This window comes from Grampus griseus (genome assembly GCF_964374135.1).
Source record: "Grampus griseus genome assembly, chromosome: 8".
Classification (NCBI taxonomy): Eukaryota; Metazoa; Chordata; class Mammalia; order Artiodactyla; family Delphinidae; genus Grampus; species Grampus griseus.
In genome coordinates, this window is record NC_139002.1 from 19,008,059 (window position 1) to 19,031,426 (window position 23,368).

The window sequence follows — 23,368 nt, forward strand, 5'->3', positions numbered from 1 at the left end:
TGAATGAAAGAAGCCAACCTCAAAGGTAAGATACTGCATGATTCCATTTATATAATATTCTTGAGATGACACAATTATAAAGATAGAGAAGGGATTTATTGGTTGCCAGGGGTTAAGCGTTAGAGGGGAGAAAGGATTGCGGCTATAAAGGAACAGTACCAGGGAGCCCTGTGATGATGATTGTGTAGCTTGATGTGGTGGTAGTGGTGGTTACACAAAGCTACACATATGATAAAATTATAGAGAAACATACACACACACGCAAATGAGTATATGTAAAACTGGAGAAAGCTGAATAAGCACCAAAGTCCATTTTCTAGTATTGATACTGTACTGTACTGTATTTATTGTACTGTACTGATATTGTACTGTACTGTATTTATGCAAGATGTTAACATTGGGGGGCATTGAGTGAAGGGTGCACAGAACCTCCCTATAAATTTATTAGTAACTTCCTGTAAATTTATAGTTATTTCAAAATAAAAAGTTTAACAAAATGAAAGACCAAACTACATGCTCTGTCTAAGAGATGACTTTGAGTACCACAGAAATTGAAAATAAAAGGATGGCAAAATACATACCATGCAAAAAGTAAGCAAGAAAAAAACTTCAAGAAAAAGAATATTACCAGAGATAAAGAAGGGTATTTTATAATGGTAAAAGCTTCTGTTTGTTAAGAAGACATATGATCTTAAATGTGTATGCATCTAATAACAGGGCAGATAAATAGACAAACCACAATTATAATTGGGGATTGTTATACCCCTCTCTACGAAATTAATAGAACAACTGGACAAAAAAATTGTTATAGGAGATTTTAACAATACTATAAACACACTTATTGAATTTACATTTATAAAACAGTGCACCCTTCTATTCAACATTGCACTAGAGGTTCGAGTCAGGGCAGTAGGCAATAAAAGGAAAGAAAAGCTATAAAGATTGGAAAGAAAGACATACAGCTTTCATTATTCACAGACAACATGATCTTCTACAGAGAAAATTTGAAAGAATCTACAAAAAAGACTCAAAAATTAATTAGATGGCAGGGTCACAGGATCAAGGTCAATATATACAAATCAGTTATATTTTTGTATGCTAGCAAGTAACAGAGACCCAAAATTAAAATACATTTATATTATTAAAATTTTAATTCTCTTTCTTATTAAAAAATATCATTTATAGGGCTTCCCTGGTGGCGCAGTTGTTGAGAGTCCACCTGCCGATGCAGGGGACACGGGTTTGTGACCCGGTCCGGGAAGATCCCACATGTCGCGGAGCAGCTGTGCCCGTGAGCCATGGCCGCTGAAGCTGCGCATCCGGAGCCTGTGCTCCGCAATGGGAGAGGCCACAACAGTGAGAGGCCCGTGTACCGCAAAAAAAAAAAAAAAAAAAAAACCTTTTATAATAGCATCAAAAATGTGAAATACTTAGGGATAAATTTAACCAGATATGTGTAGAACACTGAAAAGCACTAAACATTATGCAAAGAAATTGAAGAACTAAACAAATGGAGAGATACACTGTTGTCATGGATTGAAAGCTTATTGTTAAGATGTTGATTCTCCTTAAATTGATCTATAGATTTAATGCAATCTCAATAAAAATCTGGTGGTTTTTAAAATAGAAGTTGATGAATTTTCTTAAGTTTATATGGAAATGCAAAGTGCCTAGAAGAGTCAAAACAATTTTAAAACAGAAGAGTAAGGTTGGAAGACTCACACTATCTGATTTCAAGACTTCTGTAATGCACAGTAATTGACACAGTGTATTGGTGTAAGGAGAAATATATTGATTAGTTGGACAGAATAGAATCCAAAAATAGACCAAAACTATATAAAGAACTTCTGCAACTCAATAATAAAGTAATAAACAATGCTATTTTTTAAAAAGTAAAAGATTTGAGTGAATACTCTATTTTAAAAGATATACAGTTGACAAGTAAGCTCATGGAAAGATGTTCAACATCATTAGTTTTTAGTGAAATGAAAGTTTAAAACCACATCGAGATATCACAAATCTACTTTGTGGTGACAAATCTACTAGAATGGTTAAAATTTAAAGAGATTGACAATATCAAGTGCTGGCAATCATGTGGAGGAACTGAAACTCTCAGACATTGCAGGTGGAGTGCAAAACAACACAGCCACTTTGGAAAACAGTTTGGCAGTTTCTTATAAAGTTAAACATAGACTTATACAACACAGCAATCTCACACCTAAGTATTTATCCAACAGAATTGAAAACGTATGCAAATGTTTATAGTGACTTTATTCATAATTGTTCCAATTTGGAAACAACCCACATCACATGTCCAACAACTGGTAAATAAGTAAACAAATTGCAGTACATTTGTACAATAGAATACTACTACTGACATATGCAACAACACAACACTGATAGCTCTCAAAGGCATTATTCTAAGTGAAAGAAGCCAAAAACAAAGAATAAAATACAATATGATTCCATTTATATGACATTCTAGAAAGGCAAAACTATAAGGAGAAAAAAGAAAATGTGTGGTTGCCAGAGACTGGGGATGGGGGAAGGGACTGGCTTAAAACAGATGAGTTTCAGGGACTTCCCTGGTGGTACAGGGGTAAAGAATTCCCCTTACAATGCAGGGGATGCAGGTTTGGTTCCTGGTCAGGGAACTAAAATCCCACATGCCACGGGATAACTAAGACTGTGCACCACAACTACAGAGCCCAGGAGCCCTGGAGCCCACGCACCACTACTAGAGAAGAGAAAACCCACATGCCACAACTAGAGAGAAGCCCCCACACTGCAACAAAAGATCCTGCATGCCTCCATGAAGATCCCGCATGCCACAACTAAGACCTGATGCAGCCAAAAATAAATAAAGTAAATAATAAATAAATCTTAAAAAAATGATGAGTTTCAGTCTACATAATTTTTACCTCAAATTTTAAAATGCATCAAAATTTCATAGGATACAGTTAAATTAGTGCTTGGGGGAAAACTTATAACTTTAAATGTTAAAATTATAAAAGAAAAAAGGTTTAAAATAAATGATATAACTTTCCACTTTAAGAAACAAGATAAAGAAGAACAAATTAAGTACACAGTAAGCAGAAGAAAGGAAATAAAGATAAGAGTAGATATCAGTAAAATAGAAAACAATAAGGAAAATTCAAAACCAATATTTGGTTCTTTAAAGAAATAAATTAAATTGATAAACATTTGGTAATATTGGTCAAGGGAAAATAAGAGAAAACACAAATTACCAACATGAGGAATGAAAAAGGCAGTATCACTGGAGATCCTTTGGACATTAAAAGAATTAAAAGAGAATATTATGAACACATAAATTTGTAACTTTGATGAAACAGACAAATTCCTTGAAAAATACAAATTACCAAAACGGGCACAAGAAGAAATAGAAAATTTGAATATTCCTATATATGTTAATGAAATTAAATTTATATTTAAATACCTTCCCACAAAGAAAACTCCAGTCCCAGGCAGTTTTACTGGTGAATTTTATCAAACATTAGGGAAGAAAATTATCCATGTTACACAATTCCTTCAGGAAATTGAGGAGGGAACACTTTTCAACTAGTTTTATAAAGCCAGCATAACCCTGACGCCAAAACAGACAAATACATTACAAAAAATAAAACTATAACCCAATACTCCTCATTAACATAGATGCAACCTACAATAAGTAGGAATTCAAATCCAGAAATATATAAAAAGGATAATATATCAAGATCAAGTGGGGTTTATTCTAGGAATGCAGGGGTGGTTTAACATTTGAAAATCAATCAAAAATAATTTACCATATTAACTGCATAAAACAGAAAAATCATATGATCATTCAAATTGATTGAGAAAAAATTTGATGTAATTTAGTGTCATTCATGATTTTTAAAATATCTCTCAGCACATAGGAGAGGACTTTTTCAACCTGATAAAGATCATCTATGAAAAATCTATAGCTAACGTCACACTTAATGGTGAAAGATTTTTCTGTAAGAATGGAAACAAATAAAAATGTCTGCTCTCACCACTTCCATTAACACTGTAGTAGAGGTCTTAGGCAATGCAATAAGACAAGAAGAATAAAGGGTACACAGATTAAAAAAGAAAGAAGTAAAACTATTTGCAGATGAAATGATTGTGTATGTAGAAAATACTAATCTGAAAAACTACTAGAATTAGGAAGTGAATTTTGCAAGGTCACAGGACACAAAGTCAACATACAAAATGAATCCTATTTCTTTATAATGACAACAAATAACTAGAACATTTAAAATTTTAAGTAATATTTATAGCTACATCAAAAATACTTTGGGATAACTTTAATGGAAATATGTATAAAACTTCTACCTTTAAAATTATAAAACACTGCTGAAGACCCAAATAAATGGAGAGACATACCATATTCAAAGACTGGAAAACTCAGTATTGGTAAATGTCAATTCTCCCCTAAATTTCTCTGTGGGTCCTACACCATTCCAAGCAAACTCCCAGCAGTTTTTTTTTTTTTAATGAAGTGTGACAAACTGAATATAAAATTTATGTAGAAGTACAAAGGTTCTAAAAAGCCAAACTATCTTAAAAATGAAGAACAAAATTCAAGGACTTACACTATCTGATTTCAAGATATCAGATAGTCTGACACTTATAAGTTAACTTAATTTTCAGCCAAGACATCACAGCAATTCAACGGGGAAAGGGAAGACTTTTCAAAAAATGGTGATGGAACAAATCCTTTCTAAATGCAAAAACAAAAACAAAACAAAATTCAAAACAACAGCAAAAAACTTTGAACTATGCCTCACACCATTACAAAAATTAATTCTCAAGATCACAGAACTAAATCTAAGGAGCTAAAAACTATAAATCTCCTGAAAGAAAATATAGGAAAATATTTTGGTACACTTGTAGTAGCAAAGATTTCTTTTAGACAGTACCCAGAAAGCACTAACCATAAATAAAGAACTGGTAAAAAATGGACTTTATTAAATTAAAAAATTTCTGTCCATCGTAAGACCCATTAGGAAAATAAGTAGGCAAGCCACAGACTGAGAATAAACATTTGCAATACATAGATGACAAAGGACTTGTGTCCAGAATATATAAGCAATCCCTATTAATCTATAATAAAAATACAACCAACACAATAAAAAATAGGAAAAGACTTAAACGGGTACTTCACAAAGAAAGATATATAAGTGGCCAATAAACACATAAAAAAAGAGCCCCTAATTATTAGCCATGGGAAGTATAAAGAAAAACCACAATGAAATATCCCTACACACTTACCAGAATGGGTAAAATTAAAAAGACTGATAACACCTAATGTTGGTGAAGATGTGGGGAAATGGGAACTCTCATAGCTGATGGGCGGGAGTATACAGCATACAACCACCTTGTAAATCAGTCTGGCAGTTTCTCGTTAAATGTACATCTATCCTATGAGAATTGGCAGTTATTCCACTTCTAGGTTTTACTGAAGAGAAATAAAAACATATATACACCAAAATACTTGTACAGAAATGTTCACAGCAGCTTTATTCATAATACACTAAAACTGGAAACAACCCATATGCCTATCAACAGGAGAATGGATAAACAAATCATGGTATAGCCATAACCAAATACCACTTATCAATAAAAAAGAAAAACTACTGATATGCACAACAACATGAATGGAGCTCAAAAACATGCTGAGTGAAAAATCCAGGCACAGTAGGGTACATACAGTAAATTTTCATTCTTAAGAAGTTCTAGAACTGGCAAAAATAATCTATGATGAAAGAAATCAGAACAGTGGTTGTCCTTGTGGATGGAGGGGATGATGGGAAGGAAATGGGGGATCTTTCTGGGGTGATGGAAATGTTTGACATATTGATAGGGATACGGATTATGTGGGTGCATGCAATTATCAAAACTCATACTGTGCATTTCAATATCTGTATATTATACCTCAATTGGAAAAAAAATTTTGAGAAGTAAATTGAAAAACAGTTATTAAACTACTTTAACAAACAAGTTCAGTAAAGTCTGCTTTTAAAAGAAATCAAAAGAAATTTGGGATCTATTGATACTGAAGACTTTGTAATTAAGAAAAAGGAGAAAGAAGAAGCAGAGATAATTATACGGGCCATCACTGAGGGCTTCCTAAGACCTCTGCTAACTGCTTTACATGCACTTTCTCATTTAATACCCACAACAACCCATTTTTCAGACACAGTAGGAAAGATATGCTTTAATAAACAAATCTTCCCACTACCCTTAGCAAATACCTTAGGTATAAATTCCCTTAAACACTCAGGATAGCAAGGCATTTTTTTCCCCTTTTAAAATTTCAGGCAGTAAGTTGTAGAAGTTGTTTCATAAACCTGCTACCATCACTAAGAAATGTGAACCATAGAAAATAATACCTATTACCAATTTTGGTTTCAGCAATGCTCATAAAATATGTTCTGTGACCTATGACCACAATTCTTAAAACATCTTATTTCTGTGAAATTCCTATTTCTAGGAATATTTTCTAGATATAGAAATTCCTATTTCTATGTCTGCCCTCACAATGCAAGTCGGGGGCTAGAAAGCATGATTTGCCTAATAAATATTTACCCCAGGCTCACTGCTGAGTCTAGCACAACTTCTCTATCAGCTCAACGAGAGTCTCAAGAATAAAACTTCTCCTAGACCCCTGCATAAACAGCAGGTAGTTTTACAAAAGAATGATGGGACTAAGAGATGGTAAGATGGTCCTTACCACATCCAACACAGCGCGGACAAACACATCCAGGTATACTGTGGTGGCCTGGGTCCAGTTGTGAACTGGCCTCACTTCCTTGCGATATTTTTGTAATAGCTGCTTGGTGAGATGATGCAGAGCAGAGCTCCTGGGATGAGGGGTATCTATGGCCAGGATTCCTGAAAAAGAAAACTATCATCGTTTTCACCGTTTATGAAAATAAAAGGAACTTAGCATCTTTAGGACACTTCAGACTGCTCAGGACTCAGTGGCTCCTAGCAGCATATAGTTTTCAGCTCATCCGAACTGCTTAAGTTCACAGCCAACTAGCGGGCTTATTGGCAGACACTTGTTTAAAGTAAGCCGATGACATAGAAAATAAACTTATGGTTACCAAACTGGAAAGAGGGGGAAGGGATAAATTAGGAATTTGGGATTAACAGATACACACTACTGTATATAAAATAAACAACAAGGACCTACTGCATAGCACAGAGAACTATATTCAATATCTTATAATAACCTACAATGAAAAAGAATCTGAAAAAAAATATGTGTGTGTGTGTGTGTGTGTGTGTCTATAACTGAATCACTTTGCTGTACACCTGAAACATTGTAAATGAACTATACTTCAATTAAAAAGCAAAAAAAAAAAAAAAAAAAGCAAAGTAAGCTGACGGTCTAAGTGCCCAATGGAGAAATCTCATTGTAAAGATAAATAAATCAACCCCATCTCTGAGGATGCATACTTTCACTTACAGTTCCATTTTTACAACAATCTTGCATATTGGAGACAACATCCTTTCTTTTTTCCGTATCACCCCCTCCCAGTACATAGGAGAAAACTTCCTATGCACTTAGCCAACATTTAACTTCCTCTTTGGATTTTTCTTTTGATTTTCTGTTCGTAATTCAAAATCACATAGAAAGCCCAAAGCAGAAACATGGACAAACCAGTTGAACACAAAGATTTGTGTGGATTTCTGAGTAATGGGATTAGTGAGATTCCAATTCATATTTTTCTCCTCAAAAATCTGTTCTCTCACTCTGCCTTAAAATGCACTTGTCAGAAAATGAGATCTTCATTTTGGGAAAATTCTCTGTGGCTCCAGGGAACAGCCATTTCCTATGACCCAGGAATCTTGATTTGTAGAGGAGCCGTGATTGGTGTTGAGGCCGGGAAAGCCAGGGGAAAGCAAGCAGGAGAAATGAGCACCAGCAATTGGAAGTGACAAATCTGTGAGGGCTTTCTCAGAATCGCAAAGATATTTTGTTCACCAGCTTTGCCGGCCCCTGGGGGATTCAAAGCTTCGCTAAGTCATTGGACTGAAGCAAATTGCACACCTCCCGCCAACAGCGCCTGAGTGAAATCTATCTGTAGTGTCCTGCGTGTGAATTCACCTCGGCTCTCAGCGGTTTTGATGGTTATTTTGATGAGCTGCTGAAGGTACGCGGGATCCAGCAGGAAACTGTAAATGAGATATCCTCTCCCCGTGCGACAATCCTGTTTATACCCATCTCTTTATGAATGATGCTGTGTCACTTGCCGCCGCAGGCAGCAATTTCTATGTTTATCAATGTCAGTGTGACCAAAATGCTAACAACGGTGCTGGAGGTGCAATTCCAGACTCATTGTGGGCAGTGGAATATTCACTTTCATTATCATCTGAACTGGGAATCTAATTAGCGTTTTAACTCCCTAACTATTCACCCGACAAGACGCCAGAAGTGGCAACAGCGATTCTGGCATGCGGGACTAAGGTGGGTGACTTGCATCAGGCATCATCTTTAGTTTTTGTGAACTGTGATTGTCAAAAAGTGTGCTGTGAATCTCTCTACCTGAGACTGTTTCTTGCTGGCGGACGCTGGGGGTAGGGATTTCTGGAGCCCAAAGCAAAGCTGATCTGGTGCTTTTCCTGAGAACTTCGCTTTGGGCAAGTTCACTCTTACCTCCCTTGGAAGCTCCCAATTCAAGTCCCAGCTGGGGAACCACTGAAATGTGCCTGTTTCAATACAGGAAACCACTTGAGACAGAGTTAAGACATAATTCTGAGAAGTGAATGTGTGCTCCCTATACCCTCTGTTCATGGAGAGTCAAATTTCCCTCTGATACCTTTTCTAGGAAACAATCCATAGGTCCCCTATGGATAAACACATACTTTCTAGAATGTGTCATAGTCTTTGGGTAAAAAGAGAATGTTCTGGAAGCTGGAAATAGGAACAAAAGAGAAGCAGGCAATGATTGGAGAAAAATCAGAAGCAAAGGGAAGTATGCTTAAATAAACTACAGAGGGAAAGAGTTCTTTGTTTAAAATGGGAAGAAATAATAAATTACATTTCTACTATGAGTGCAAATTTGCCTGAGGAGAAAGATCAATTAGAGGAGAGAGATTAAGGATTTAAGTGACCATTAATTAACAGTAAATTATGCCCCTTGAAAGCTAATGTGACATTCACACAAGCACTAAATGACTCACAGTTCAGTGATGTTTCAACAGACACTGATGGAAACTATCAACAGACCCAGGAAAGATTCCTCACTAGCTCTGCCTCCTTGAATGATAATAATCAGCTTCAAATAATTCACTTGTAAATTTCTGGAAAGTAGAATGTGTTAGGAACTGAGCTGTGAAGCACTTTTGGTGAAGAGAGATTTAAAAAAGATAAGAATACAATAGAATTATTCCTTTGTTTTCCTTATTTCAATGAGTTACACACACGCCTATCTTAGAATGTTCTGGGCACTTTGATGAAAAGAGCTCTTTTGCTTTAGTGAGTATACCACCTTTAGGATTATAAGAGAATGATACTGAGACAGGCTGGGACCTGGGACCTAGGACCCTTTGCTGCACTGCTTACACCTGGACAAATGTCCCCTTAATAAGCAAAATACAAAGAAACTAAAAGGGACTAAAAATAACTGCGTGCATGTGCAGTTAGGGCAAATTATGGACAACAAGATACAAAAAGACCAAAAAAACCCAACTTCCACTTCTGAAGAGCAGGGAGCAAAAGCAGGGTACTGCACATGCCCCTGCACACAGCACCACCAAGGGGGTGGGCAGACCACCTAAGCCTCCCCTCTGGCTGGACCCCTGGACACACCCCTACCCTCACGCCATTTAAGGAACCAGCTCCTCCCACCTCAGGGAGCGAGCAAGGGAACCTGTTACTTGTTTTTACTCCTCCCTGCTATATAGTAGGAGTCCCAATAGAGCCTTGCCTGAACTTTTGTCTGGCCTCTTATCAATTTCTATTGATTAAGGAAGACCAAGAAACCTGGTTGGTAACAATACATATATCTGAGATGTTACAAGGAAACAGAGGTTTGAGGGCATGGTACTACTGAATACCTAATACTGATTAAATAATTAGCTGTGTGCCAGGCACTGGGCTAAGAGCCCTTTACATGAATTATCTCATTTAACTTCTACAAGAATAGGTACTCTACAGCCCCGTGAAGGGTCACTTACAGGTGAGGGACTCTAGGCCTAGGAAGGTTAGTACCACTGAAGATCACACAGCTTGTAAGTGAGGAGGCCGGAATTTAAACAAGACTGATCTGGATGCAAAGGTCAAGCTCTTACTCTGGCACTACCCTGAACTGGCTCCCTGAGAATACTAGGTGAGTAACCCTTCAAAAGGAAGAGTTGCATGTTGTACATTTTTGGACAGAAACAGCGCATTGTTATTTTCTGTGTTTGTGGGGTTTTTTAAAATATTTATTTATTTGGCTGTGCCGGGGCTTAGTTGCGGCCCTCGGGATCTTTGAGTTTCATCATGTGAACCCTTAGTTGCTGCCTGGGGGATTTGTTGCCTGACCAGGGATCGAACCTGGGTCCCCTGCATTGGGAGCATGGAGTCTTAGCCACTGGACTGCCATTTGTGTGTTTTCAGGTCAGTGATATGTTACATTTGCATTGCAGCTTACAATTACATAATGCTATCTTATTCGGTCTTCATGAATATACAAAATAAACAGTTAACTTACAGGGAAACAGAGTCTCTAAGAGGTTAATGGACTTGCCCGGGGTCACGTGGCTGGTGAGTAGAGTGGCAGGACCTAGATGGTTCTAATCCAGGCCTCCTACCCTAGCACACTGTCTCCTGGGTGCAGCGGTGAATTGGCGGTTGGTTCAGGGCTTTAATGTTTACAAATCATCTTGATATTAAACCAGTAAAAATTCCAAAGGATGAATTTTTCTGCAACAAATGTTCTCAGTATGATTTATGGTCAAGCACTGATTACGAGACACTATTAAAACACTTTCTCTGCCACAGTTAGAGCAAAAATCAAGCATAAGGCAAAACATTAGAAAGAGAAATCATGAAGAAGAATTTCTTCTGTTTTCAAACCTTCATTTTTCTATTTTATCTTACTTAGTTTAATGTTCACAATTATTTTCTGCTAAGAAACCCATTTGACATTTAATGAAATTCCCTGTTTTCATTTTTATAATTAAGATATGCTTTTATCCTTTAATTTCAACACCCAGCATTTTTATTCTTCAATGATAAGTGGCTATTTTTCTTCTCTACCCAATAAAAAAATCATTGCCAGCTGCTTGGCTACCAAATTCCTTCCTCATCTCCGTAATTGACTCATTCCACTTTCAGTTATATTTTAAAACATGGAAATTCAGATACGAGCTCTAGGAGAACCCTCAAGAAAGTGGGGTGTTGGGAAACACCAGCATAAACATAAATTTTTGATTTGTGTATATTTTCTAAGAACCAATCGTATCCTATTCAAATGGCTCAATTCAGTAGAGTTAATACTGGCACTATGGAATTTTAGTTTCAGAAATTTAGGGAAAGAAAACATATATATATATATATTAGTTTCTAAAATATTTTTAAGAGGAATTGTACACTCAAAACATGCAAGTTTATAGAGCTCGTCTTTAGAGAAACACTCATCACCTACACAGACTTTGTACGGCTGGATGTAAAGCCCCTAATACCAAAATGACATCCAGGTTTCTGTAGCTATGATGGATCCAAGGAACTCTCTCTCTGGGCTACTAAAAGCCAAGACTACTTTGGATAATAAAAATATACTATTCAGACATAAAAGTAAATCTGAAAGAGAATACCCCAAACTCTCAATGTCAATTGTTGTAAAGAAAGCTTGATTTCTAAGGAAGCAGAAATTTATCAGACAATTATAACATTTCAGAGCATATTTTCAGCCATGTGTAAAGCCCCACTGTGTGACCCTATGTGTATATACATCTATAATTGTAGGAGCAAAGTCGTAACAAATTGTTGGTCTCCGTGTAGCTTCACAGGACTGACATTTTACAGATCGTAAATAAAAACAAACACTTGTGACGAGTTATACAGCACAACGTAGAAAACCACGTCTCTAGCTTCTAGGCGTTAATATTCAAAGCCTAGTAATATCATTAAAGGACTCACCTGAGGCGGCCACCAGGACCAAGGGCCACAGAGGGGCCATTGAACTTGCCAGTGTTCCCCAGGCACTTCCAGAAGATGAGAAACACAAACTTGCCTATTGGATGGAACGCCGCTCAATCTTTCCTAAAAGACCTCCTTTCCATTCCGTTCTTCTCTGTTTGCCAGTTTATGCTGTCCTTGCTGGTGCTATTTTGTAAACACTAAATGGGACCAAAGGCAGTACCAGCACCACACAAATGTTTTGGAATTGATACCATTGCAATACTTCTTAACTTCTCCATTTGGTTCTGCCCCAGGATCAGATCTTGGCCAACATTTCAATTTCCCTGACAGGAGATAGCTAAGTGAATAATGTAATCTAAGAGGAGCCCCTAAGCAGGGGAAATTCCACACTAATGTGATTTCCTTTACAGCCTTTACCTAAGGCAGTCCTCTTGCTGACATTTAGGACACTAATTTCATTAATAATTGAGATCCAAATAGCTGATCTAAATCAGACTTATGCAGTAACATCTTCAGCATTTGACTATGATTATTGGACTCTTGAATTACACTAAGCTAATGGAAACCTGGTATTGTCAAATGAAGAGCAACTGCTAACAGTACAGTGGGAAGAGTGTCTTTTGTTTCTCCTAAGCCCCTTTCATTAAAAGAAACATCGATTTTTGATAAATAGAAATGCTTCTTAAATTCTCACTGCCCACAATTCAGAAAATAACTACATAAGAGAGAATGCGTCTAGGCTTACTGAAGATGAAAATTACTAAAGTTTAACATCACTCAATAAAAACTGGGGGGTTTTTTTTCACTTTTTGATTGAGCCCCATTCACTTTTCATTATTAAGGAAAAAGATGCATCATTCCACATAACTCTATCTTGCATTGGTAGACCCCTAGATGCTCTAGAGACAAAAATTAAATTTCATACCATTTCCAACATATGCCCGCTTTTTACTATAGATGGAATGTAGAGGAACAGGTTTGAGATAAGTTTTCACACAACAGACTGAGGGAGGGGAAGCATATACCTGATCCCTGTGCTCCTAATCATTTGGTCCCTTTGTTTAGAATCCATGAAGCTCTCTTTTTAATTTTCATCTACCAGTAAAATATAGATGTTGGTGAAAGCAGTTACAAATATGGAAAGGGAGAAAACTAGGATGAACCCTGTAGTGTTGAGTTGGTTTTGGAAGTATCAGAGTGAACTCTTGGTTTTCGATACATGTAGCTAAATATAGAAATACATACAAATGTAAGCATGTGTGTACATGTGTTCATACACGCATATGTTCCTAGCTCTGTCCACTAGAGCGCCTGAGAGCAGGAACAGCCCAACAAAAATGAGTACACCTAACACCCAGATCTTGGTCTCTAAATAGCATACATACCTACAAGGAAGAAATGGAGAAATGCGTGATGCCAGGGCCAGGGCAGGAAAGTAGAAAAAGAGCCTAGAATGCCTCCTTGTATCACAAAGTAAAGAAGTGCTAAAAGAATCATGGGGACAGGATAAAAGGACAGAGTCAGCTTGAAGGGGCTCCCACTGGCCAAATCTGTGACGATTCAAGCATCAAAATCAATAATGATGGCAAAGATTTATAACTCATGAAGTAGAATAACAATCCATGAGTCCATCCTGATTTAAATAAAGAGATGGATGGGAAGGAGAGAAAACTTTTCCCTTAAATTACAATTGCCAACTAATAAATGTAGAAGAAATAATGGAATCTTTATAGTGATAATTAATTCACAAAAGAAACATCAATGGGTGATAAAAACTAGTTGGCAAAAGTTTGATGAGGAACAGGACATTAACACAAAATACTTACTAAATACAAAGATTTAAAAAAATCTTTCAGGACTTCCCTGGTGGTGCAGTGGTTAAGAATCCGCCTGTCAAGGCAGAGGACACAGGTTCAAACCCTGGTCCAGGAAGATCCCACATGCCGCAGAGCAACTAAGCTCATGTGCCACAACTACTGAGCCCGCACGCCACAATTACTAAAGCCCGCGCGCCTAGAGCCCATGCTTCGCAACAAGAGAAGCCACCACAATGAGAAGCCCGCACACCGCAACAAAGAGTAGCCCCTGCTCGCTGCAACTAGAGAAGACCCAACGCAGCCCAAAATTAATTAATTAATTAATTTTAAAAATATTTCAGTAGAGAAGTCTGGCAGACAACACCTTTATCAAATGATGAAAATTAGCATCACCAGTTATGGGAGTTGTGCACCACGAGATTTGAGAAGATGCAACAGCCCTTCTGTTATCATCCTGCCAAAAATTCATAACTTGAATCTATCCAGTAGGAAACCCCGTATTGTGGGACATTCTACAAAACAGCAGGCATGTAATCTTCAAAAGTGTCAAGGATATGAAAGTTAAAGAAAGACTGAGAAACTGTATCAAACAAAAGGAGATTAAAGAGGCATGACAACTCAGTGCAATGTGTGATTCTGCAGTGGATCCTTTTGTCATAAGAATATTTTGGAGAGAACTGGTGAAACTCAAATGCGGTCTGTGGATTAGATGGTAGTGATATAGCAATGTTGAATTCCTAATTTTGATTGTATTGAGATTATGTAAAATAATGTCCTTGTTTGTAAGAGTAATGCTCTAAGTAATCACAGGTGAAGGGTCATCATGTTGGCAACAAACTCTCACATGGCTGGTGGGGGTGGAGAGTTCTTTCTACTTCCTGTGCTTCCAGTTTTGCTGGGCATTTGAAAATACTTTTACTTTTTCAGAAGAAAAAGTAAAAAAAGAAATATAACCTGGTAGGGGAAATTGGATACAAAGTTATGGAAAGTTTGAGAAATATCCTTGAGATAGGGTAGAAAAATAAATGGGGCTTCATCAAGAGGTAAGATCATGAAGGACTGATCTGGCCATCAAAATCCCATCACTTCCCATCAATGCTTTGAATTGTTGGCTTCTACCTATGAGATGAATTAGGACAGGAGAAAGGCAAACTGTAGGCAGCAGACCATTTTTTTTTATGGGCAGGGAGCACAGAAGCTTGCCTTTATGCAAAGCTTTAATTGAGATGGTAATCAACATTATCTTCTTGCCACACATGTTAGTAAGCCATGACTCTAGGTCAAACCTCCTGGGACACGCTTGCCCTCCCTTCTGGCTCACTTTCTCATATACCCATCTGTTACTGGAAGGCCACTGCTAATGACGTGTAATACAGGTACATTACGACCTTCATTAGCTAATTTAACAACAGTCTGGTGATCCTGCCCATTACAACTCTTTATTGGCTGATGAATTTTGCAAAGACAAGAAAGGTTTGTGTGAGTGACTTGTCTTCAAAGTAGTTTATATACAGATATTTCCTGATCTTCCCTTGATTGCCCTGCTCTGCACGACCAGATGGCTCAGAGCTTTCTTTTCCCAAACTTACTGTCCTGTCTAGGTTTAGTTTATATACTCAGTGCCTTTACATTCGGTGTCTGTCCCTTGCTCAACTTTTAATTTTCCATGAAAACCATCTCTTCTCAACTCCTTAAATTCAATACTGTTTACTCACATTATTTTTTGCAATCCATTAGTCAAAGATTTCATCCCCCTTAGATATCTCTTTAGGAAGGATGAATGCAGGGTGAACCCTGTTCAGACCCTTGAAACAGGTCAGGGTATTAAAGTAAAGAAAATGGAATTGTCAGGGGATAAGCATTCAGGCTTCTTAAATATCACCTGGGAAAAAAAAGACTTATTAATCTGAAGTTTGAATCTGCCATTCTCTGAGAGCAGTTCAGGCCAGGCCTAACATTAAGAGAGTACCTAGATATATATTTATTTCAGAAGTCCCTTCTCCACATTCCCATGAGCCCTTGCACTTTGTTTTTCCATTATTTCCGAGTAAGATATGACACCTCTTGGACCAGTTTTTTGGAAGAAGCAGGGGGAGAGTGTTTATTATGCAAACATAATAAGGAAGTGTTTATTATGCAAACAGCAACTGAGTTATGTGTCCTTTAAGACTACTAAATAGTTTTTAATTACTGCTATATCAGTAAATCCCATAAATATGCAAATGCAATTAGTTGACAAAATAGGCCTTAAATATCTTTATTCCTCTCCAACAAAGTTCTTTGAAGTTAATCGCTAACTCTCTTTGTTCACTCCCTTGGCAGTAGTGCTAAAATTGACAGGAATTTTGAGAGATGTACATATTCAGGGAGAACCAAATTTTCTGAACACATCTGGTCAGGCTGCAGGAGAAAAGCAGAAATGGACACTCTAGCCAAACTCAAATATTTAATGAGTAGAGTCCCATATGAAATTTCTTTTATTTAATGAGTAGAGTCCCATATGAAATTTCTTTTATTCCATAGCAGTGCCTTCTGAAATAAATATCAAGGTAACCACTTGGGTACAACTTCAAGTCCAAAGCTACATTGAACATTTGCTTTTTTTTCTGGCACAGGATTTCATTTTTTAGTAATAATGCACATTTTCTGGTCCCTAAAAATAAACAAAAAAAATATGGTCCGCCGTGACCCCGGCCTTTCGTGGTTATGTGACATTGTTTTCCATGAGAACATAGGAGCTAAGGTTCTAGGCTTTGGAGTCAGACACACCTCATTTTGCCTCCCAGCTCCATCACTTGCTAGCTGCTCATGGGCTTGGTCAAATTGCTTACTGTTTCTAAGCCTCAGTTTTCACAACTGTAAAAAGGGTATAATAGACTCTGTTTAGTTTTCTATGGTTGCATAACAAATTACCACACACTTAGCAGCTTAAAACAAAGCTCATTGGTGAGCTCAAAATTCTGTAGGTCAGAAGCCCAGGCACAGCAGGGATAAATTCTCTGCTCAGGATCTCACAAGGCAGAAATCATGGTGGTATGCTGGAGCTGGCTCTTACTACATCAGAAAGGCCAACTGTGGGGACTTCCCTGGTGGTACAGTGGTTAGGACTCTGTGCTTCCACTGCAGGGGGCACAGGTTCGATTCCTGATCAGGGAACTAAGATCCCGAAGGTAGCCCTGCACAGCCAAAAAAAAAAGGGGGGGGGGCAACTGTGTACATCCCTTCCCAACTCTGTGTTCAGGTTAGTAGCTTGAAATCAGCCATGACGGAAGTATCTGCCACACGGGAACGAGCAAACACTAAAAATCAGGTCTCCTCCGACCAGCTGGTTACCAAACACCCACTAGCACCCCAGGGCCCACTCCCTTGAACTTACAGGGCTTCATAGACACCTCCATTGTGGCACTTGAGTGTATTATGACTATTTGTTTACTTTCCTATCTCTTCCAGAATTCTGTGGATTCCTTGAAGGCAGAGCACTGTATCTTATTCATCCTTCTATCTCCAGCATGGAGCTTGGTACCTAGCGAGTACTCATTAAATGTTTGAGAAGGATGGAAAGAGGAGAGGAAGGAAGGAATTAACAAATAGGCAGAAAAGAATTTTGGTTTATGCAGGAAAGATGGCACCAGGAAGGGCCTAGCTTTTTCACAACCACATATAATATGCTAACCCTTCACTACCCATCTCACAAAGGATGGTGAGAATAATGGCTTGGGTTCAGATCAAGATTGCTTTTATTTAGTTTGCTCCAGAACAGGCCAGCAAGCCGTGAAAAGGATAAACATGGGACACAAATGCAGGAAGCTCATGCCTCTCTTTGAGTCTCTCAGAGGGTACCTAAAATTCGGGGGTCTTGTGATCCCCAGGAGTGAGATGTCCCCCCAGAAGCCAGAGGAATGTACACCTGGGGGCTTGTTGCTTCTGTGTATTCCTTCAATGACAGCAGTTCCAGGAAGCTGCTTAGACTGCAGTGTAAAGCAAAGAGTCTGACTCACGATGCCATGCTGGTCAGGCCTTCTGCACAGATCATGAGCCTTCAAGTCTTGCTGTGCCAGCACTGGGGAATCTCTCGTGACCTGTGGCTCACCGCAGAGCCCAGGACTTTTCCATTTAGGTTCATTTAGGAGTCTTCTGTGGAGAGGCCTGGATACGGTCAATCACAGAAACCAGTAAGAAAGATTCTGGTTTGGTCTAAATTTCTGGATATTTCTATCTCTGCCGTGGACTCAAGATGGGCAAGGGCTTTGATCTTTTAGAGCTTGCTTTATTCATTCATTCATTCACTCTGTGGAGAATTGTGGTAGACACTGGGGATATAAAGATAAGGGAGTTCAAGGAAATTGGGGTGGAGGTAATAGGTAAGAAACACCTAGAATACAATGAGATAAATGCCAAAAGATGAATGAAGTGGGGGAAAATAGAAGTAAAAAAAAAAATGGAGCCCAGATTTGGGGTGAGGTAAGGAGAGGCTTTTCACAAGTGACATTTGTGCTGGGTAAAGATAGGTAGGTGAGGAGAGAACTAGGAGAGTGGAAGGAATAGCATGTGAAAAGGCTGGACAGTGAGATGAAAGAGCATGATAGAATGAAATGATGCCATTTCAGCAACATGGATGGACCTAGAGATTATCATACTAAGTGAAGTAAGTCAGACAGAGAAAGACAAATACCATATGATACCACTTACATGTGGAATCTTAAAAAAGATACAAATGAACTTATTTACAAAACAGAAATAGTCACAGACATAGAAATCAAACTTATGGTTAACCAAAGGGGAAAGGTCAGGGGCGAGGGATAAACTGGGAGTTTGGGATTGACATGTACACACTACTATATATAAAACAGATAACCAATAAGGACCTATTGTATAGCACAGGGAACTCAATACACTGTAATGACCTATATGGGAAAAGAATCTAAAAAAAGAGTAGGTATATGTATATGTATAACCAATTCACTTTACTGTACAGCATAAACTAACACAACATTGTAAATCAATTATACTCCAATAAAAACTAAAAGAAAAGAAAAAGCATGGTACCTTCCAGGGAGCTGCAAGTCTCACTGTGTAAAATTGGGAGGCAGATAATCCCAGATGCACATGAGTTGAGTGGATTAATAAGTTCGTGTTAAAAAGCGTTGAGGAGAGAATAAAACGGAAAAGTGAAATACTGTATAAGTCTGTATAAGGGCTGTTGTTATAAAGCTGTCTCCAAATGGCCCGTAGCAATTATTCTAAAATGCACAACAGCTGTATTTGTCCCCTTTCTGCCATTGCTGAAATTTACACTGTCATTGCTCCAGGAGGAGGGCTTGGCACTAATAATAGGCTGGCTGACTATGGCTGGAGTGTGACAGACCTCTAGTCAGAGCCCTTAAAAACTGCAGAGTGGGAAAAGGGAAAGCTACTTGGAAGTCAAAGTGAATGTAATCAGAGCGCTGCCTTGTGGCAGCTGTCATACCTGCAGCCCCAGGAAATGCCAAGCTGTTTTCTATTTTATTACACAGTGCACTTTTATGTGACTTGAAAGTCACGTCCCGCCTCTATTCGTGTCACCACTCTTTTTTCTTTGTTCTGACTATCCCTCTTTAGATTCCCCAACATCAACTCACACCAACCTGTCTAATCTATTTCCACTCTGCTTACAAATGTCAACCAATTCCTCCCTGCTCACTTACGTTTGTTCCTCCAAACTCTTTGTTTCTGGGAGTTTCCCAGTGACTCAGTGACTTCCCTACTCTGTTCCTAAGAGCAGGAATAAGTAAAACCTTGATGCTCCTTGTCTGAAAAGTTATAAACAGTATTATTAAAAGTCATGTAGAATTTTAATATTAGACAGAAAGTATAAAATTCCATAAAGCTGAATGTCTTAGATTGGGTTTTCCTGAAACATACCTGAGATAAGGATTTGTGAACACGTGTTTATTGTAGAAGTACTCACAACAGAAATAGCTAAGGAAAAACAATCGTTATAGCCTCACACTGCAGGGAAACTGACAGAAACCTACACTAAGAATTTGTTCGTTAGTAAGGGAGTCTGGTGACGGCATACTCACACCTGTCTGTCATTGGCTTTGAGCCTGGGGGCAGGGGTGACGGAGTGAACTCCCAGGCATTTTCTGCTCTTTTCTTGGGCAGACAAAACTTTAGTAGCCCAAGGAAAGTTCTATGAAAGTTCTAGGTATTGGCATTTGGAAGCAATAGCACATAGAAGTTGAGATAAGGGAGCACAGAAACAGTAAAAAGGGATCTGAGAAGAGCTGGGAAGATCACTGAAGGTTTCCACTGAAGAGTCAGCAAAGATTTGTGGGAGATACTACGTTTCTTATTTTTCCAGAAGACTGTTACATTCTAAGGAACCTGATGATCAACTTTGTTTCAGAGCCTAATCATACAGAAATATAAAAAGCTACCTTTCACACCTGAAACTAACACATTGTAAATCAACTACACTCCAATAAAATTTTTTAAAAATAAAACAAAAAGGTACCTTCAAATTAATACTACCCCACCCTGAAGGAAGCTCTTCTCTCCCCAAAATACTCAATGATGATTTTTCCATAACGTTTAGCAGAGGCACATGATTCCTAACTTGATCACATCTTTTAAGAATAATATATGAAGGGACTTCCCTGGTGATCCAGCGGTTAAGACTCTGTGCTCCCAATGCAGGGGGCCCAGGTTCGATCCCTGGTCAGGGAACTAGATCCTGCATGCTGCAACTAAGAGCCTGCATGCAGCAACAACAACAAAAAAGAAAGATCCTACAGGCCGCAACGAAGATCTTGTGTCCTGCAACTAAGACCTGGCACAGCCAAATAAATAAATATTTTTAAGTTTTAAAGAATAAGATATGAAACCATAAAATCGTAAGTCTAAATTATAATGGCATGAAGTCTAAACAAGAAGTTTGCAACCCTGGCAGCACACTGGGATCATTGGAGTGCTTAAAAACTTTTAAAATATTATGTGGGGGGATGCCCTGGTGGCGCAGTGGTTGAGAGTCCGCCTGCAGATGCAGGGGACATGGGTTCATGCCCCGGTCTGGGAGGATCCCACATGCCACGGAGCGGCTGGGCCCGTGAGCCATGGCCGCTGAGCCTGCACATCAGAGCCTGTGCTCCGCAACGGGAGAGGCCACAACAGTGATTACGTGGGCCCCAACTTCACAGATTCTGATGTTAAGGTAAAAAGTGGGAACAAGGCACTGGCATGTTTTTGAAACTCCACAGGTGACTCTGATGTGCAACCAGGTCTGAAAATCACAAGTTTAAATCAGTGCAAATAGAAGCACTTGTAGATGGATGGAATGAATTTCCCTTCATTCAATTATTATTGAATTCTACTTTGACGCTTGTAAAAAGAAACTGTCAGGATATTTGCCCTGTGTACACTTTCCTTCTTTGATAATTGCCTCCTTCTCCAGTTCCCATGGCCATGTGTGTATAGTTTTCCCAACCACTCTGACCAAAGCCAATAGGACAAGGGGTGGCCATCTGGTCCAAGTGGACCACTAGACTCTCTCCCAGAACTTGGGGGATAAGTCACTGGCCAGTTGGTTAGTGGTGCTGGGGCTGGGAAAGTGTCATGGACCTGGGGTTGGGGAAATGTCAATTTCCACCATGTCCACAGAGAAGCAACTGGACGACAGAGAATGAGAAGAAAACAGACCTGTAGAGAGATCAAGGATGAGAAATCACATGGCAGCAAAGAGAAGAGTAACTGATTCCTGATGACTCTCCAAGAGTTGGTTTCAGTGCTCGTGTGGCCCAGCTATGTTACCAAGAAGTTGCCCTGTGGCTTCCAAAAAAGCCCTCCTCGCCCCTTTTTACTTAGAGCTTCTTTGTGCTGGTTTCACTTACTTACAACTAAAAAGCCTTTGTTAAAACAATGGTAGTTTGGCCAGGTGCTAAGTTTGTGCCCCAGAATAACTTTCCGTTAGGTAAAGTATATGAGCTTATAGTGCGTATACATTTCTGAGTCTGTGTGGAATCATTGTTCATCACCATGTTTGTCTGCCTCACTGAACTAGAGGGCCCTTAAGGCAGAGAGGCTATGCCTTACTCATCCAGCTGGCATCGAGCACAGTAAAATGGTGCAGTGAAGGTTCAGTACATGATTGTTGAATTCAACTATGAGGCTGGTCAAATAGAATATGTATATATTAGTCTGCTAGGGCTGTCATGACACAATACCACAGGCTGTGGGGCTTAAATAATTTATTTTCTTACACTTCTGGAGCTGGACGTCTAAGGTCAAGACGTCAACAGGGGTGGTTTCTTCTGAGGCCTCTCTCCTTGGCTTGCAGGTGGCTACTTTCTCACTGTGTCTTCATCTGGTTGCCCCTTGGTCTGTGTAAGTTTCTGTGTCCTAATCTTTTCTTATAAGGATCCCAGTCGTATTGAACTAAGGGCCACCCTAATGACCCCATTTTAACTTAATTACCTCTCTGAAGGACTTGACCACATATTCTCCACATAGTAACATTCTGAGGTACTAGAAGTAATGGCTTCAACATACACATTTGGTGGGAGCACAATTCAGCCCATCACAACATGTGCTGATTTATTTATTCAACTCACTTTTATTGATTGTGATGAAATAGGTCGAGTGTGATACTTCAAACTAAAGACTCTAGGGTGCTCCGTCATTGCTAAATATGCCAACTCCTTCATATTCTTAGTTTATAACTCTCAGAGAATCTTAGAGATTGAATTAACTCCAAATTATATGATTAACCCTCAGAGGAAATCTAAGGAAATCTATACACTTCAGAAAAATAGGTAAGTTCCCAGCACATAATCTTATTATTAAAACCAGTATGGATAGAGTTTTAAAATTTTTGCTTCATTATTTTTTTAAATTAAGACTTTATTTTTTAAAATAGATTTAGGTTCCCAAAAAAATTAAGGGGAAGGTACAAAGATTTCTCACACACACCCTGCCCCACCCAACACATGCATAGCCTCCCGTATTATCAACATCCCCCACCAAAGTGCAGCATTTATTGCAATTAATAGACCTACACTGACATGTCATAATTTCCCAAAGTCCGTAGTTAACACCACATTTCACTCTTGATGTTATACATTCTATGAGTTTGGAGAAATGCATAATGAGGGACATGTATTAATCATTATGGTACCATACAGAGTATTTACATTGCCCTAAAACTCCTCTGTACTTTGCTATCCCCTATGCCCCCTCCCCCAACTCCTTGGCAACCACTGATCTTTTTACTGTCTCCATAGTTTTTTTATTCCAGAATGTCATATTGTTTGAATCATACAGTATGTAGCCACTTAAGATTGGCTTTTTTTCACATACGAATGTGCATTTAAGGTTCCTTCATGTCTTTTCACGCCTTGAGAGTTCATTGCTTTAT

The 23,368-nt window shown here is 38.6% G+C and overlaps 1 protein-coding gene across 1 annotated transcript in view; it reads right to left on the minus strand.

Moving 5' to 3' along the window:
- The window catches only part of HTR3B (5-hydroxytryptamine receptor 3B), a gene marked incomplete at both ends in the record, with an annotated part of 34,822 nt that extends 22,625 nt beyond the window's left edge, over nucleotides 1–12,197 (minus strand). Inside the window, 2 exons of the mRNA XM_082660639.1 lie at nucleotides 6,755–6,915; nucleotides 12,158–12,197. Of these exons, the coding sequence (XP_082516765.1) occupies nucleotides 6,755–6,915; nucleotides 12,158–12,197 (201 nt within the window). The remainder of the gene's footprint in view (nucleotides 1–6,754; nucleotides 6,916–12,157) is intronic.
- Between the last annotated feature and the right edge of the window lie 11,171 nt (nucleotides 12,198–23,368).